Below are 15,686 nucleotides of genomic sequence, written 5' to 3' on the forward strand. Positions count from 1 at the left end.
GATAAGATTTAATAAAAATTTGTGATCAAAAAAAATATTATTATTATTATTATTATTATTATTATTTACGGTAATGGATTTAACTCGCAAAAATTTTTTTTCTTTAACTTATTATTATTATTATTATTATCAATAGAAATGAAATGTGATAATGATGATTAAATGAATATACCCACTTGACTAATGAAAGGAAAAAAAAAAAAAAAAAAAAGTAAACAAAAGTTTTAAGGTTCAATTTTATTTTTATTGTACGATAATAATGATACTTGTTAAAATGTTGTCATTTAAAAATCAATCGATCGTCCTCTAATATCAAATAAACGACACGATGAAAATATTTTTAAATATCGTAATTACTAATGATAATAATGATAATAATGATGGGGATGATGATGATGATAAATATCTTTTTAATTTTATTTTTATTATTATTATTATTTTGTCCAGGGGGTTTATTAAGCGTCATTGTGGAAGCCTACATGGATGGAACCGTCGAAGATGCACTTTTGGTTCCCGTTTCAATCAACTACGATAAATTGGTCGATGGAAATTTTGTCAACGAATTATTGGGACAACCGAAACAAATGGAAACTTTTTCGGCTGCTCTTTCGGCAATGTGGACCACGCTCAACTCGAATTACGGCTCGATAAGAATTGATTTCAATCAACCGTTTTCCCTTAAGGTTTTTAAAAAAATTTTTACATCGTTCGGGGATTGAACCTGTGGGTTCTATCTCTCTCTCTCTCTCTCGAGTAGCATACGATGAACATTTAGGCATATGTTTTTTTTTTTTTTTAGGAATTAGTAAAGTCGTTACAAGGTAAATCAGGTCGAATGTCTCTAACGGATGTTTTTAACAGTAACGATTCGGATTCGAGTTCCTCCGTATCGAAAAAAAATGGATACCAAAGAGAAAAATCATTTCGGAGTATTCCGAGTACGACTTCGTTGTACGGAACGGATGTCGTCGACGAAAGTCATCGCGTTCTTATCGATAACATTGCCAGACATTTGATTTACGGTAATTTTTAAATATTTTTAAAAAATGAATCGAAAGAGTGACCGAAAAAAATTAAAAATGACTGCTTTTTAAAACAGATTCGTTCAAGGCTTGCGCCATAATGTCGACAAATTCCGTCGCGTTTTTGTTGCTCTACAAATACAGAAATGGCGTATCGTTTAACGAATTAGTCGAATCGTTTGGCGAACTTCGAAAACAATTCAATTCCGATAATCGAGATGTGGGATTTTCCGGTGAAAATGAAAACGTTGTCGAACACGCGGTGAGTCGTGAATGTTCAAACATTTTTGTTTCCTTCCCTCCCCTCCCCCACCCCTCCCCGGAAAGTAAAAGAAAAAAAATATTTTTTTTGGATTTTTCAGATCGAATTGTTGGGTTCTTCGTTGGTGAAAAGGGAAAAAAGAGGGAAAACGGATAATAACGAATCCGAAACGGTTGATGAGTACATTATACCGGAAGTTGATTTACCCAACGTCATTGGATTGTCATATTACAGTAATACAGTCGTGTCACATTTTGTCGTGGAAGGAGTCGTTGGTAAGTTTAACGACACTCCAATAAGTTTTCCCGTTTTTATTTTTCAAATGTCGTAATAACGTTTTGAAAATTTTTTTTTTTTTTTTTTTTCCACAGCAACTTCCATTTGCAGCGCATTAAAATTCGAATCGGAAAACGAATATTGGGTTCAAAAGGACGACATTGTTAAAAACGCTTTGGATTTATGCGACGTACTACAATACGAATTTATTTTCACAAAACCCTGCGAATCGTTGGAATATGCCATAAACGAAACCATCGACAAATTTAAATTCATGGAAATCATAACGACAAAAGAGGTTTTTGCCCCTTCCCTCCTCCCCTCCCTGCCCCCTCCTTTAATTCTTACATTTTTTTAAACGCAGAAACTCTAAAAAAACTTTTCAATTTTTACAGACTGGAAAATTAGGATACGAATCGTGGAATAGTTGGGGTGCGAAAAATTTTGAAGATACCGACAACGATGATGATTATTTTCATCAATATCATCCATCCGTCACTTACACCGTGAGTATTATTATTATTATTTTCTCTTCTGCGAGAAAATTTGTCGGAAAAATCAATAAAATAATTTTTCTTGTTGTTTTCAGGTTAATTACAAAAATAACGAAGAGGAAAAATTGGAATTGTTTCACACGATTTTAAGACCTCTAGTCGATGCTTATTTAGCAACCGCAAAGTGCCTAAATATATTAATTGAAAAAGAAATGACGGAAAGTGAATTCGTTAGAGAAGTTTTAAACGAAATCAAAACACAATTACAACATGACGGATATTGTTCCTACGGTATGCTGCCGCCATTTTTTTTTTTTTTTGTTGTGAACCGGAGAGATATCGATTAATTTTAAACATTTTTTTTTTTTTTTTTTTTTTTTTACACCCAGGTGAAAGCTCTTCCAACGAACTTGTTAAAAACGCATTAAAATTATTTAAAAAATGGGGAGTCGTAGAAATGTACAGTCGAGATTCTATAAAACTCGTTTATTTAAACGACGTTTATACAAACGACGACGAACTACAACCGATAATAAATAGAATAAGTCATTTTAAATTTTTCAAAGAAGTCGTCACGGAATGAAAAACATGCATGAATTACATAAAAGGACTGAAAATTAAAAAAAAAAAAAAAAAAAAAAAAAAAAAAAAAAAACCGAAGAAGAAATAGTAAATTTTAATTTTATTATTGTTATTGTTATTGTTGTTTTTTCATTCGACGATGAAAACAAACAAACAAACAAAAAAGGATTAATTTCGATCGAGTTTGAAAAATGCTCAACAAGTTTTCTTTTTTTTTTTTTTTTTTTATTTGATTATAATTATTATTTTTTATTTTTTTTATTTTTATTGATACGTACGGGGCGCGTCGAAGAAAGAAAAAGAAAAAAAATAATTTATAAATATTTAAAAGAAGAAGAGGAGGAAGAGGAAAACGTGTAGAAAATAAATCTGCTCTCAAGATAATAAAAATAATAAAAAAACGCCATTTTTATAATCAATTGTTTAAAAGGTTGTCGTTGTTGTTGTTTTGCTGTTGTTGTCAATTTTTTTTTTTTTTTTATTAAACGTAACAATAATGAGTGCCAGACATATCATTAAAAATCGCTCAATTTATGTAATAATAATAATAATAATAATAATAATAATAATAATAATTTTTGTATTTATTATGTGATTAATAAGACGTATGCGATAGAAATATCGTGGGAATCGTATTGTTTATATAAAAAATTTTTTTTTTTATTGTTTTCATTTAAAATAATCAAAAAGGTTTCAAAGGATAAAAAAGGAAAAAAAATATATATATATATATTATTGTCAAATTAAAATAAATAATGATTATTATTATTATTATGAAGAAGGAACCAAAGTTAATAATAAAAATTAATTAAATATTTGGGTAATAATAATAATATATCAAATGATAAAAGTAAAAAATATTATTATTATTATTATTATTATTATTACCGAACAAATAATAAATAAATAAATAAATACGTAAAGCGAGAGAGGGAGAGAGAGAGAGAGGGTTATAAAAAAAAAAATATTTTTTAATTAATATTTTGTTATTAATATATATTATATAGAAATAAAAAGGAAAATTGTTTGTTGAAATAATAATAATGATGATAATAATAATAATAAATTGGAAAAAAAAATGTCAATTGTTTTACGTAAAAAAAAAAAAAAAAACCACATCTGTGATAATAAATACAAATTTTTTTTTTTTTTTGTTATTTTTTTTTAATTATTGTATGTAGTTGAAGTTCCTGTGGTTATTAAAAAATTATTATTATTATTATTATTAATATTTTTTTTTTTTTAAATTAATTATATTTTTTTAAAAAATATAATATTTGATTATTATTTGTTTAAATTAAATTTTTTATTTTTCTCTATTAAATATTTGTTTAATAATTATTTCATGAATAATAATAATAATTTATTAAATTTATTTAATATTATTAGAAAAATAATACTTGTCAAAATGATATTTTTCGAAATTGTTTTTCGAAAAAAAAAAAAAAAAAAAATGTGTGTGTGCGTGTAAATATTTATTTTCGTTATAATTTTAAATTTTATTATAGAAAAATGAAAACTAAACTAAATAACTATAGATATATAATTATTATTATCGTGACATTATTTTACGTAAATAATAATTTATATTTAACTTATGGACATATCGATACGAGAAAAAATAAAACAAAAAATTATTTATTCGATGCATTAAAAAATAATTACAAGTTAAATGATGATGACGTAGTAAATGATAATTTTTCAAAGGTTGGCAATATTTTTGTTTATATTTTATTTTCACATTAGTTAAACTTTAACTAATTAACAATTAGCCAACTTAAATTTTAAGTTGGCTGTCATAAAAAAGAGAAAACGATTGAGCGCCAAAAATGACGTCACGTAAATGACGGTTTTTTTTTGAGAGAGAGAGAGAGTTGGAATTTCAATCGTTTTTTTTAATTGTTTTCGATATTATTAATTGATATAAAATAAAAAATTGTTTTTATAATTGTTTGTTATACGTGTTTTAACGGTTTTATTTACTTTTTTTCGGTTGGAAATGGCCGAGTTTTTAATATATATAATTTTAATATATTTCAGTTGGGACTTTCGCCATCTTCTCCAGAAGTTCAAAAATTATTTTCATTATTTAATTCGAAATCACCGGAATTTATGGGACCGGATGATTGGGAAAATTTCAAAAGAATATTACCCTTTATTCCATTGGATGTTTTTCTAAAAATAAATTTTACCGATCCACAAATAATACAATATTTTGGACAAGCACCGGTAAATGCTAATATAAAACTCCATGAAGTTATACTAATTGATTTCCAAAAAGGGAAAAATTATAAAAATTTTGTTTTTTAGATGCAACCAAATCAATTGTCATTAATTGCCGAAATAATAAATGAAAATTTCGATTCAAATTTATATGAGAATGTGACATCCATAGCAAATTTGGGAAATATATTTTGTGGTTTTTCAACATCTAATTTTGAAAAAATAAATAAAAATACAATTAGGTATTTATTTATTTATTCATCTTATGTGTGGTTAGCAAGTATTAAAATCTTCAACCCTGTTACAAATAACATAAATTAACAACAAAACAATTTTGTTTGTTTGTTTGTTTTTAGAGAATTAATCATGAGCAGGTTTTTTATAAACATGACAAATTGCAGCATAAACAAATTGAATTATTTAGGACAACTGGCACAAAATTATGAAATATTAGGACCCTCAAGAACTTGGGATTTAAATAAAATTGAAATTGTTGGATCCATATTGGCTGGATTAACCGAACAACAATTTCGTGAATTGCAAATTGAAGCATGTAAAGGAATTAAACCAAATGTTATTCGAATGATACCAGAGAAAAAACTTAAGGTGACATTTTTGCTGTTGTTGTTGTTGTTGTGTTGGTTTATCATACCACACATTGAAAGAAAACTAATAATGACCTTGAATTAGATAATAATAGAATTATAAAACAAATCCATTGTCAAATTGTAACAAACAAAATGTTGTCAGTTTTGTTTATAGATAATAAGTACACTTAAAGTGTCACAACAGTATCAATTAACGTAATCTACATCCTTACGTAATTAAAAAAAAAAAAAACAAACAATTATCTAAACTTGTTGAGTTTTAGTGTAAAATTTATTAATAATAATAATAATAATGATGTTTTAATTTTAGGCCATGCGTTCGGAACAGTTGATGGCACTCCCCGTTCAATCCCTATTGGAATGGAGGAGAAAAACAAAAGATTTTAGATTTTTACATTCAGGTTCATCTAATTTATATTATTTATTCGAATCATTATTAATCGTTACATTTATTATTTTTTTATGTAACGTTACGTAGTCGTCGTCGTCGTCGTCGTGAGAAAATATTTGATAAAGGATTTTTTTTTAAAAAATTTCGACTTGTTGCTTAGCCTGTGGAAAATTAAATGTATTGTATCATTTTCTGACAGGTACGCGTAGGTGTATAGGTACATATATATATATTTTATAAAATTATTTTTTCTTCGTTTAAGGTTAATTTCAACCTGGCGGATATTTTGAGGTCAATCATATAAAAAAAAAAAATTAAATATTTAGAGAAGAAATAAACGAGTTATTGAATTTAATTGGAAGGTTCAGACAAAATGTTTATCGATTTGTAATTAATTTCCGATCGATTGAACCTTAACCAACTAATTATTATTATTATTATCATCATCATTAATTTAACCTTGATTAAACTATTAAATTCCACGGTTGTTTTATTCAGGAGAAAAAAAAAAACATTTTTATCCAGGTATTGGTTATCAAATTACAATTTTTTTTAATTCATAACAAAGGTTAAAAATTTTTTTTTTTTTCTTATAGGATTTTCGTTATAAAAATAATAATAATGATAATGATATGCACAAAAAAATTTATTTAAAAAAAATTTTTTTTTTTTTTTTTTATATGGATGATTAACAATAAAAACTTAATTACTAAGAAGATAATTAATTATTTATTTATTTATTACAATAAGTTTAAAAATCAGTCTGTCACATGGAAGAGGATTTAATAATAATAATAATAATATTTCTATTTAATAACAACAATAACTCATTAAAAAAATGTTTATCGTTAATTTATTTAAAAAAAAATTAATTAAAAAAAAAAAAAAAAAAAAAAAAAAAACTTTTACGGATAAAAAAAAACAATTTGAACAAAAAATCTTTTTTTCTGGATGAAAAGAAAAACATACGAGACACACACATTTGGAGATCATTAAAAAAAAAAATGAGCAATTAACCTTCTTTGGAAAATGTGATTTATTGACAGTTTCAACGAGATCCACGGTGGATTATTTTCGCCCATGTCTACTAAGTTTAAAAAAAAATAAAAATGTTTCTCTAAAACAACTAAAAACAAAAAAAAATAAAATAAAATAAAAGAGGGACGAATCAATGTTTGTTCTTTCAACTAAATTATAGAAAAAGAGGTACAAAAAGAGGGTTTCAGTCCTTAAAATTATTAAAATATGTATACATAAACAATTAATTAAAAAAAATGAAAACAAATAAATTAATTTCTTTCATTGATTGTTGTTTTTTTCCAGAACCAAAACGGACTTAAAAATTTAGAGAGCTTGGATTGTGTTTCGGATAATCTGGTCGTTTCGTCATCGACGAGGTGTAACGAATGTTTTTTTTTAAATGGACTCCATAAAACGCTTCCCAAAAATCCTGTTTTGTTTATTTGTTTGTCGTCGAGTTTTTGCCTTTTTACGGCAAACGCATCATCATCGTAATCGAAATCGTCGTTTATGTTTAAACATCTTTTACCTTTGTATTTTTTCAATCCGAGATTTTCAGGCGTGTCAACTTGATTTAAACGTGGCGGATCACTTTTCACCCTAAAGCTATCGCTTAAAGAGGGTCCTTTATTTTGGGGAGTGAAAACGTCGTGACCGTTCGTGCTGACATCAAGTAAGTTAGATCCGCGTCTTATACCAGGTCGACCTGAAATTTTACCTAAATATGGATGAATGTAACTTTTCCCATCCATTTTTGACATTGGAGAATCATTTATTTTTTTCGATGATGATATTTCTGAATTTTGTTTTTCTTTGTTTGCAGGAGAGGATGATTTACGATCAATCGTTACACTACTACATGTATTACTCATGACGACAGATTTTTCATCATTATTAATAGCATCAGATGAGGCGATGCACTGTTTGTCTTTTGATGATTCCACCACGACTTCATAAAAGGAGTCTTCATCTGAATCGATTGCATTTTTTTCAGAACCTTTAGTAGAAGACAAATCAGGTATGGATTCACCATTTACAGGTGTTACCGATACTTCACATGTATCTGAATTTTTACTCGAGTTTAACGTATCAGTAACTGCATTTTCTGATTCTGATGTTTTGTTCACACATGTATTTTCCACATTAGTCGAGTCATTTAAACCATTGCTTGTGTTATTGGCACCATTTTCAGTCTCTGTTGAAGTTGTGCTGCTGCAAAAATCATTTCCATCTTTATGTACTTTTCCAACATCTTGAATTTCACTTTTCGAAACTGTATGATTTTCTGAATTAGTCGGTGATTCCGTAATGACATCTTTGGTTACACTTTCTTCAGTTTTTTCATTATCATTTTTACTTTCCAAGTTTTCCTTGACAGAGTCGACATTATTAGCAGCTGGTGGCACATCTTTTTTAGTAGCATCTTGACCATTTTTCTCTGGCGATTTAGCATTAGATTCTTTTTTATTCGATTCATTTTTGTTGACAGCGTTTAAAGAATCTCCATTGTTTTTTCCATTGACTTGTGATTTTTGTTTACTTCTCAGATTTTTCTTTTTGGTTTTAACTTGCTCTGTGATTTCCTCGATATTTTCAAAACTACTCACTTCTTGGACTTTTCCTTTTTTAACAGATGGAGATTCCGATCGTTTTTTTATTGTCTCCATGGTATCCCTTCAGCTAAAAGTTAATAAATCCCGTTAATTTTTTAGGGGGAAAAAACACACTAATAATTATACAATCGAAACAACAGCATACTATAAAAACTACAGAAAAATGAATTGGTTTAGGTTAAAAAAAAAAAAAGGAATTAAACAGTAGCTGTGATATTAATTATTAGTGGACAAGTCACGCCCTAACTGTCATTCAAATATTCAATTGTTTGTCAATGAACTGTAAAAAAGTTCAACAATAGAAAGGAAAAAAAAACAATTTCAACGAGTTGCATTTATGTAAAAATAACTCAAACATGCTGGAAAATGTTACTTGGAAAACAAAAACCGTTTTAAATGTGAATATATTTATTAAGAGGAAAAGCCTAAAACAAAACGAATGGATGCGTTCCTTTAGATGGTAAACAATTGATACTTAAACAAACACTAAAAGGTTTGTAATAATACCATAAGTGGGGAAAAAATTAAAATTTATATAAAAATTTACTAACCTAAAACTCTGAAGGCAATAAAAAAGCAAATTTACGCAGATAATAACACTGGCAACAGTAAATAATTCAAGTAAAATCAAGAAATTCGATCGGCGGCGAAAACAACGGCGCTGAATTATAGCAAAAAAAAAAAATACTTAACGGGTTCTTAAGTCCTATTAAGGACAGGCTTTTATTTGAACTCTGATTGCGGTCAAACATTTTTTTTTTTTTAATTTTGAATTTCGCTGAATTATTTAACGGCGATTTTTAAAATAGATAAAAATTTCAATATTTTATTTACCTTAAGTAATAACTTTTAATTTTGTACGATTATTTTCATACTATAATATTGTCTTGAAAACAAAAAAAATGCATCAGGAAAATTTATATTTATTAATTTTCATTAAAAAATTTTCAACAGGTCTTTTTAATGTTTTAGGTTCGAAATAAAAAATAATAATAATTATGAATTTTTAAGGACAAGGAAGGCTCATGAAAAAAAAACTTCATTGGGAACTAGTTTTTATTCTGTGAACTATAGCAAAATCAAATAATTGTATTTGCGCTAAGCAAGTAATGATGATGAGCGGTTATTAGAAGACGCCAGAATTTTTAACAGGTGAATTTTTTTTTCTCTCTCTCCTAATATTAAGTTTATTAATATTATTTTGTTTCGTTATAATTATTATTTTAACGATCATCTTTAATATATTCAACGACATAATAGCTATAATATTACATTGACGATATTAAGGCAATAATTGTTAAGAATTTTTTGGAATGTAGCATTTTTCCGTTAAGTATATTCATCGCGCGCAATTTCAAGGCTTTGATTATTATTATTAGCTTATGAATAAAATTATCTTTTGGCCTTTTGAATTCTTGTTCATTCATGTACATATGATAAAAATGTAACGATGAATGAGTTAATTTATTATAATTTTATGGCATAAAGTTCTAAATCGTTTTCATTATTGAATTTACTTTTTAATTTTTTATAACTGACACCATACTATATCGGATTCAAATAACGACGTTTTTTTTTTTGTTAACCTATTGAAAACCAACCCAACTGAGTTACTCAAATTTGTAATTTTTGATTTGTTTTAAAAAAGTGATTTCAATTAGTATTAAGAATTTAATTTCATTTGTAGGTAATGTTTAAAAAGTTTTTTTAATATTAATAAGTATGTATGGAAAATTAACGTTTATTAAGAAAACTGGTGGAGATGGATCTAAGTACCCTGTGACTGTAAGAGATATTTCAATTGGAAGGTCTGATGATTGTTTGATTAAAATTCAAAATCCTCTTATAGATTTGAAACACTGTCACATAGTTGTTGACGATAATGATCAGGTATTGTGGTTAGCTATTATTAAAAAAGTGTTTTTTACAAATAAATACAATTTGTCTTTCTTTTCCCAAAAAACATTAGGTAAAATTAAAAAACTTATCAAGTCAAACATTTTTAAATGATAAACTGTTGACTGTAGGAGATTTTGCTCTGTGTCATGGAGATATATTTCAAATAGGTGATAGAGCGATAAGATGGGAATATCATACTTCATCTAAATATTATCAAAATAGGCTCTCATCGAATGGTCGCTTAGTCGCTGTCGTACCACCACAGCAAAGAGCAATGGTATGGACATTCAATTTTATCCTTTATTACTTTTGTTTTGTACCTTATTTTAATTCAACAGATTTAATAAATTTTTTTATTTACCAGAATGAAATAATGACTCCTGAGTCTTCTACATCCCAAATATCTCCTGCAAAGAAATGTGTTAGCGACATTAAAAAAAGATTTTCCGAAAAAATTGCAATAGGTAAATACTTATTCTTATATTCTAATTCTGTTTTTATTGCCATGGTATTTCTTATTACATTTATTTTTAAAAAAAAAAAATCAAAAATAATAATAATAATAATAAATTTTTTATTAAAGAAGACGTTTCGAGTAAAAAAATTGAGGTAAATAGTGCCAGTAAAATTTATGCAAGTTCTGGTAGTAGTACACCTAAAATTCATTCTCTTCGTCGCAGTCTCATGTTAACAAAAAGAATATTTAGCCCAAACAATCGTAAAAGTTTACCAGGGAGTAATAAGTATGTATAAATATATTCAAGTCAAAATGTTTTCCCATATATCATCGGTATTATTTTTTATTGAAATTTATTTTTCAGAAATGGTACACCTAAATCTAAAACCGTAGAAAACATGGAAAAAAGAAGCTTAACTCCGTGGGATGTAAAATCAATAACACCTCCGAGTGAAGCTAAAATAGGTCGTCGAAAAGATACTCCTATTAAAAAAACTTCAGTCGTTAACTCGCCTAAAAGATTTAAAAAATCTTTACGATTAAGCTTAAGCGGCGTACTAAAAGTTTCTAATTTAAATACTATCACTGAGTTTTCTCCGAAGGAAAACAACGAAATAAGACGATCGACTAAAAATTTAAATATTAAAACTAGTTCGAATACAAGTGAAGAATGTTCAACAAATTTGTTTACTACCCCTAAGAAAAAGTTCTCGAAAGGAAATAATTTAACGCAATCGGAAAATAGATCAAGTTCTGGAAAGTTTAACGATGACGAATTGAAAAAAATAAAACTTAATAAAGTAAATACGCTTTCAAAAAGCGTTGAAAAAAGGTCAAAGTCGCCTATGTTTTCAAAACGTCGAAAAACTATATCCGATACTTCTAATTTATTGTGTGAAAAATTTAATGAGGAAGACAAAGTGGAATGTTGGAGTAAATCCATTAAGAATGAAAATTTTACTTCTCAATCGCTGAATTCTCCTTCAAATGTAAAAAAATCACTGGATAGATTTCCTGTAGTTTCATTAATTGATATTAATGATGGTTTGAATTCACCAAGTGGTGAAAAACGTTTGATGAAACCTGAAACGGATGAGTCAATCTCAACATCGAAAGAAGCAGAAGGTTTATTACCAACTGAGAAAAGTTTATTATTAACTTCTAAAAATAATGAACAATCACCGGTTAAAGAGTCATGTAAAACTTCGACGACGATTTCAGTTAAAAAAACAGTTTCGAATCCGGTATCAATAAATAAATCTAAACAAAAACGCAATAACCCTTCAAAGATAGGTACGGAGACATTTCTTATAATATTCATTTAAATATCAATTTTTTAAATTAATAAAAAAAAAAAAAAAAATCGTGATTTATCCTATTAATTTTTATTTTCAGATAAAAGCAAAAAAGTTTCTCTTCTTGTTCTAAGAAAAGGAAAGAATCAAAATTTGCCGATTTCTCATCAAAACAAATTAAAAAATAAAATTGTAAAAAAAGCTATCAAAAACTCAACTGTGGCTAAGGTAAAAACTCAAGTTCAAATAATTTTTCCTTTTTTTTTGTTGTAACATTCAGTTAAATGTTATTTGATCATTAAATGTCAACATTTTTTTTTTTTTTTTTAGAATTTAAACAAAATAACAAAAGCGAAGGAAGATAAAAAAAGAATTTTAAAAGAGATAAATAATAAAAGAGAAGAAGAAAATTCTACTAACCTTTTTAAAAGTGGTGATATTTTAAAAGGTGGAAATAAATTTTTAGAATCTTTAACTCAAACTCCGAAAAATAAAAGTGGAAGAAAAAGTAAAATTCATACACTAGCTAATGAGACACCAAAATCTTGTACGAAAATGCACAATTCGCGTAGGGATTTTGAAGGAAATCTTTTGAAAGAAGGAAACGAGAATTTTGACATCGCATCGGAAATCATTTTCGATGAAAATGATGTTTTATTGTTTAATTCGAAGCGTCGCAGTTCGAAACGTTTGTTTTCCAAAAACGGCAATAATCAATTGGATTTCGTAGAATTGTCACCGAAAGCGTTGGGTTTGATTCCGAAAAATTTAGACAATTATCCCAGAAGTTCTAAAATTAAAAATAAACGAAGAAGTATCAGTTTGACTACTCCGAAAAAAAATTGTACGAGAGCATTAGTTAAATCTGCATCTACGACTAAAGTCGTTAAAAAAAGAAGTTTAAAAAATTCACCCGATGACCGCCGGTCTTTTTCTTCGAAAAATGCAAGCAATTCTTCACTTCAAATTCTATCGATCGATTTAGACAATCTATCAACTCCTAATATTTCTTTAGATGCTTTTGTATCGCCATTAAAAAGTTCTACGAATTCTGTTACCAACGATAGCGAAACGAATAGAAATGATGATGATGATGATGATGTTTTTGAAAAATCATCGAATAAAGAAAACTTGAAGACTCCGAAAAGTACGACCCGAATAAAATCTGCCCGGAAAATATTACAGACGCCTGAAATCAACAAGTTTTCTCAAAATACTAATTCAAATGTTAAAACGGAAAAAATTATGAATTTTAGCGAAAAAAAAGAAAAACTCAAACAAACGGCATCTAAAACAGATGAAAAATATCGAAGGCAAAATCAAGTTGTAACTCCAAGCATTAAGAAAAACTTATTTAAGACTTTATCTCAAGATGGTAATGCATTAAAAACTCCGGACAATGAAAGATTGGAAGAAAAAACATTGAATACATCGGTTAGTACTCCTGGAAGAAAAAGAAAATTTGAGAAATTAATGGACGATGCTCAAGAAATGGAAAAAGAAACTAGAACTAAAAAAATTTCTAGGACATGTAAAAGTCCCAAAAATGATTTGTCGGACGTGAAAGGAGTAAAGCAAATTTTTAGAAGTCCTAAAGTTCAGAAAAGTCCCAAAAACGATCTGTCTGATGTGAAAGGAGTAAAGCAAATTTTTAGAAGTCCTCGAGTCCAGAAAAGTCCCAAGAATGACTTGTCGGACGTGAAAGGAGTAAAGCAAATTTTTAGAAGTCCTAAAGTTCAGAAAAGTCCCAAGAATGACTTGTCGGACGTGAAAGGAGTTAAGCAAATTTTTAGAAGTCCTAAAGTTCAGAAAAGTCCCAAAAACGATCTGTCTGATGTGAAAGGAGTTAAGCAAATTTTTAGGAGTCCTCGAGTCCAGAAAAGTCCCAAAAACGATCTGTCTGATGTGAAAGGAGTTAAGCAAATTTTTAGGAGTCCTCGGGTGCAGAGAAGTCCCAAGAATGACTTGTCGGACGTAAAAGGAGTTAAGCAAATTTTTAGAAGTCCTCTAGTGCAGAAAAGTCCAAAGAACGACTTGTCTGATGTGAAAGGAGTTAAGCAAATGTTCAAAAGTCCTCGAGTGCAGAAAAGTCCTAAAAATGAATTGAATAATTTTGAAGGCGTACCTGAATTGTTTGCTTCGCCTTGTTCTAGTGCAAATGAGTTAGAAAAGAAAAATTTGTTATTATCTTCTGTAGATAAATCAAACGGTTTCTTAAATTCTAATTCAATGGACTTGGGAAATCATACGCATGATTCTCCTAAAACGAATTCCCGAGTAACCGAAACGGAAAATACATTTAGTCATGATAAAAGAAAAAGTAATTCAAACGTTGAAGAAATATTCTTGGACGGAGAAGAAACTGGAAGGAAAAAACAAAAAGCAGTCGAATCAAGCAGAATTTCAAAAGAAAATTTAACGGAAATTAAAGACGTTCAAAATTCAGTTGATGAAAACAAATCGTCCGATAATAAATACTTTGATTTTAATCCGGATGTTCAATCGCTCGACATTCCAGTTGGGAGCGGGAAAAAAAGAAGTAGAATGAATTCAAATAACGATTTAGAAGAATCGGTAAACAAAAATGCCGAAATCGTAATAAAAAGTGTGACATCGGGGAAAAGAGGGCGGCCTAGAAAAATCGTTGAAAAACCAGAAATTAAATCATCGGAGGATCCAGATAATAATGACAGTTACCAACAAAAATTACCCACAGACGATGTTTCCCCCAAAAGCAAACTCAGGGGTAGAAGAAAGAAAGAACTCGATATCGAATTCGAAGGTAGACAACTTAGATCTCGAAGTGTTCTCTCGTCTAATCAGCCGTCTACCCCTAATCTTCGCAAGAGAAAAGTCAACGTTGATGATGATGCGTCGTCAGGAACGGGTACCATCGTTGCAACTAAAAAGAAGACTTCGGCCGAAGAAAATGTTAAAAAGTCATCGTCGACCAAAACGAGGTAAAATTTGATAATCTATCATTATTATCTTACCGAATCTATGAATTAAATGGTTTCAATTATTAATTTTGCAGAAAGGAAGTTCAAGTTAAAGGAAGTAAAAGTAAAGAAACTTCCGGTTTAGCAAAAACTACGAAGAAGAAAAAAATTGACGTTGAAAATTCTTCATTTTCGGAATCCGAGACAAAAACGGGAAACGTTGAGAAAAAACCAAGGGTTAAAAAATTGAAAAAGTAATCTTAAAATAATAATAATAATAATAATATTAAGGGATTTTTATTTTAATTTATAAAAATTAAAAAAAATTATTTATTCTTTTTTTTTTGCAGTTCTCCGAAAATAAGTCCTAGGCTAACGAGAAACAGGGTGGCTGGAAAAAATTAAAAAGAAAAAAAGAAAAAGAGGTAAACGGCCAAGTTTTTCATTTTTAAACACGAAGTGCGATTTGTTCAATCTCCAAAATTTATTATTTTTTTTTTTTTTTTTTTATCTCTTTCAGGTATGATGATTTTCCATCTTATCCGTACTACGTTTTATGAAAAAGTCCTCGCATAATGTTTTTAATTAAGTGACGTGGCAAACAT

At 28.1% G+C, this 15,686-nt stretch overlaps 4 protein-coding genes across 4 annotated transcripts in view; 3 read left to right on the plus strand and 1 right to left on the minus strand.

Annotated features, from left to right (window-relative positions):
* The window catches only part of Phum_PHUM025090 (glycerol-3-phosphate acyltransferase, putative), a gene marked incomplete at both ends in the record, with an annotated part of 5,581 nt that extends 2,944 nt beyond the window's left edge, over nt 1-2,637 (plus strand). Inside the window, 8 exons of the mRNA XM_002422907.1 lie at nt 448-683; nt 800-977; nt 1,100-1,284; nt 1,385-1,559; nt 1,656-1,858; nt 1,956-2,066; nt 2,150-2,345; nt 2,444-2,637. Coding sequence (XP_002422952.1) covers nt 448-683; nt 800-977; nt 1,100-1,284; nt 1,385-1,559; nt 1,656-1,858; nt 1,956-2,066; nt 2,150-2,345; nt 2,444-2,637 — 1,478 coding nt within the window. The remainder of the gene's footprint in view (nt 1-447; nt 684-799; nt 978-1,099; nt 1,285-1,384; nt 1,560-1,655; nt 1,859-1,955; nt 2,067-2,149; nt 2,346-2,443) is intronic.
* Nucleotides 2,638-4,748: 2,111 nt separating this feature from the next.
* Phum_PHUM025300 (uncharacterized protein) lies at nt 4,749-5,666 on the plus strand (the record flags this gene model as incomplete). Its single annotated transcript, XM_002422908.1, has 4 exons — nt 4,749-4,865; nt 4,947-5,055; nt 5,218-5,465; nt 5,622-5,666. 4 exons carry the CDS (start codon nt 4,749-4,751, stop codon nt 5,664-5,666), a joined length of 519 nt encoding a protein of 172 aa, XP_002422953.1.
* Nucleotides 5,667-6,850: 1,184 nt separating this feature from the next.
* Nucleotides 6,851-8,545, minus strand: Phum_PHUM025310 (uncharacterized protein; the record flags this gene model as incomplete). The annotated part of the gene is made up of 2 exons (XM_002422909.1): nt 6,851-6,945; nt 7,195-8,545. The coding sequence occupies 2 exons, from the start codon at nt 8,543-8,545 to the stop codon at nt 6,851-6,853; spliced, it is 1,446 nt and encodes a 481-aa protein (XP_002422954.1).
* A 1,668-nt stretch (nt 8,546-10,213) lies between these two features.
* Phum_PHUM025320 (golgin IMH1, putative) lies at nt 10,214-15,486 on the plus strand (the record flags this gene model as incomplete). The annotated part of the gene is made up of 9 exons (XM_002422910.1): nt 10,214-10,381; nt 10,461-10,667; nt 10,755-10,854; nt 10,974-11,133; nt 11,212-12,140; nt 12,243-12,370; nt 12,500-15,102; nt 15,177-15,335; nt 15,432-15,486. The coding sequence occupies 9 exons, from the start codon at nt 10,214-10,216 to the stop codon at nt 15,484-15,486; spliced, it is 4,509 nt and encodes a 1,502-aa protein (XP_002422955.1).
* Between the last annotated feature and the right edge of the window lie 200 nt (nt 15,487-15,686).

The sequence above is a fragment of the Pediculus humanus genome, genomic scaffold (assembly GCF_000006295.1).
Source record: "Pediculus humanus corporis 1103172107382 genomic scaffold, whole genome shotgun sequence".
In the NCBI taxonomy this organism is placed as follows: Eukaryota; Metazoa; Arthropoda; class Insecta; order Psocodea; family Pediculidae; genus Pediculus; species Pediculus humanus.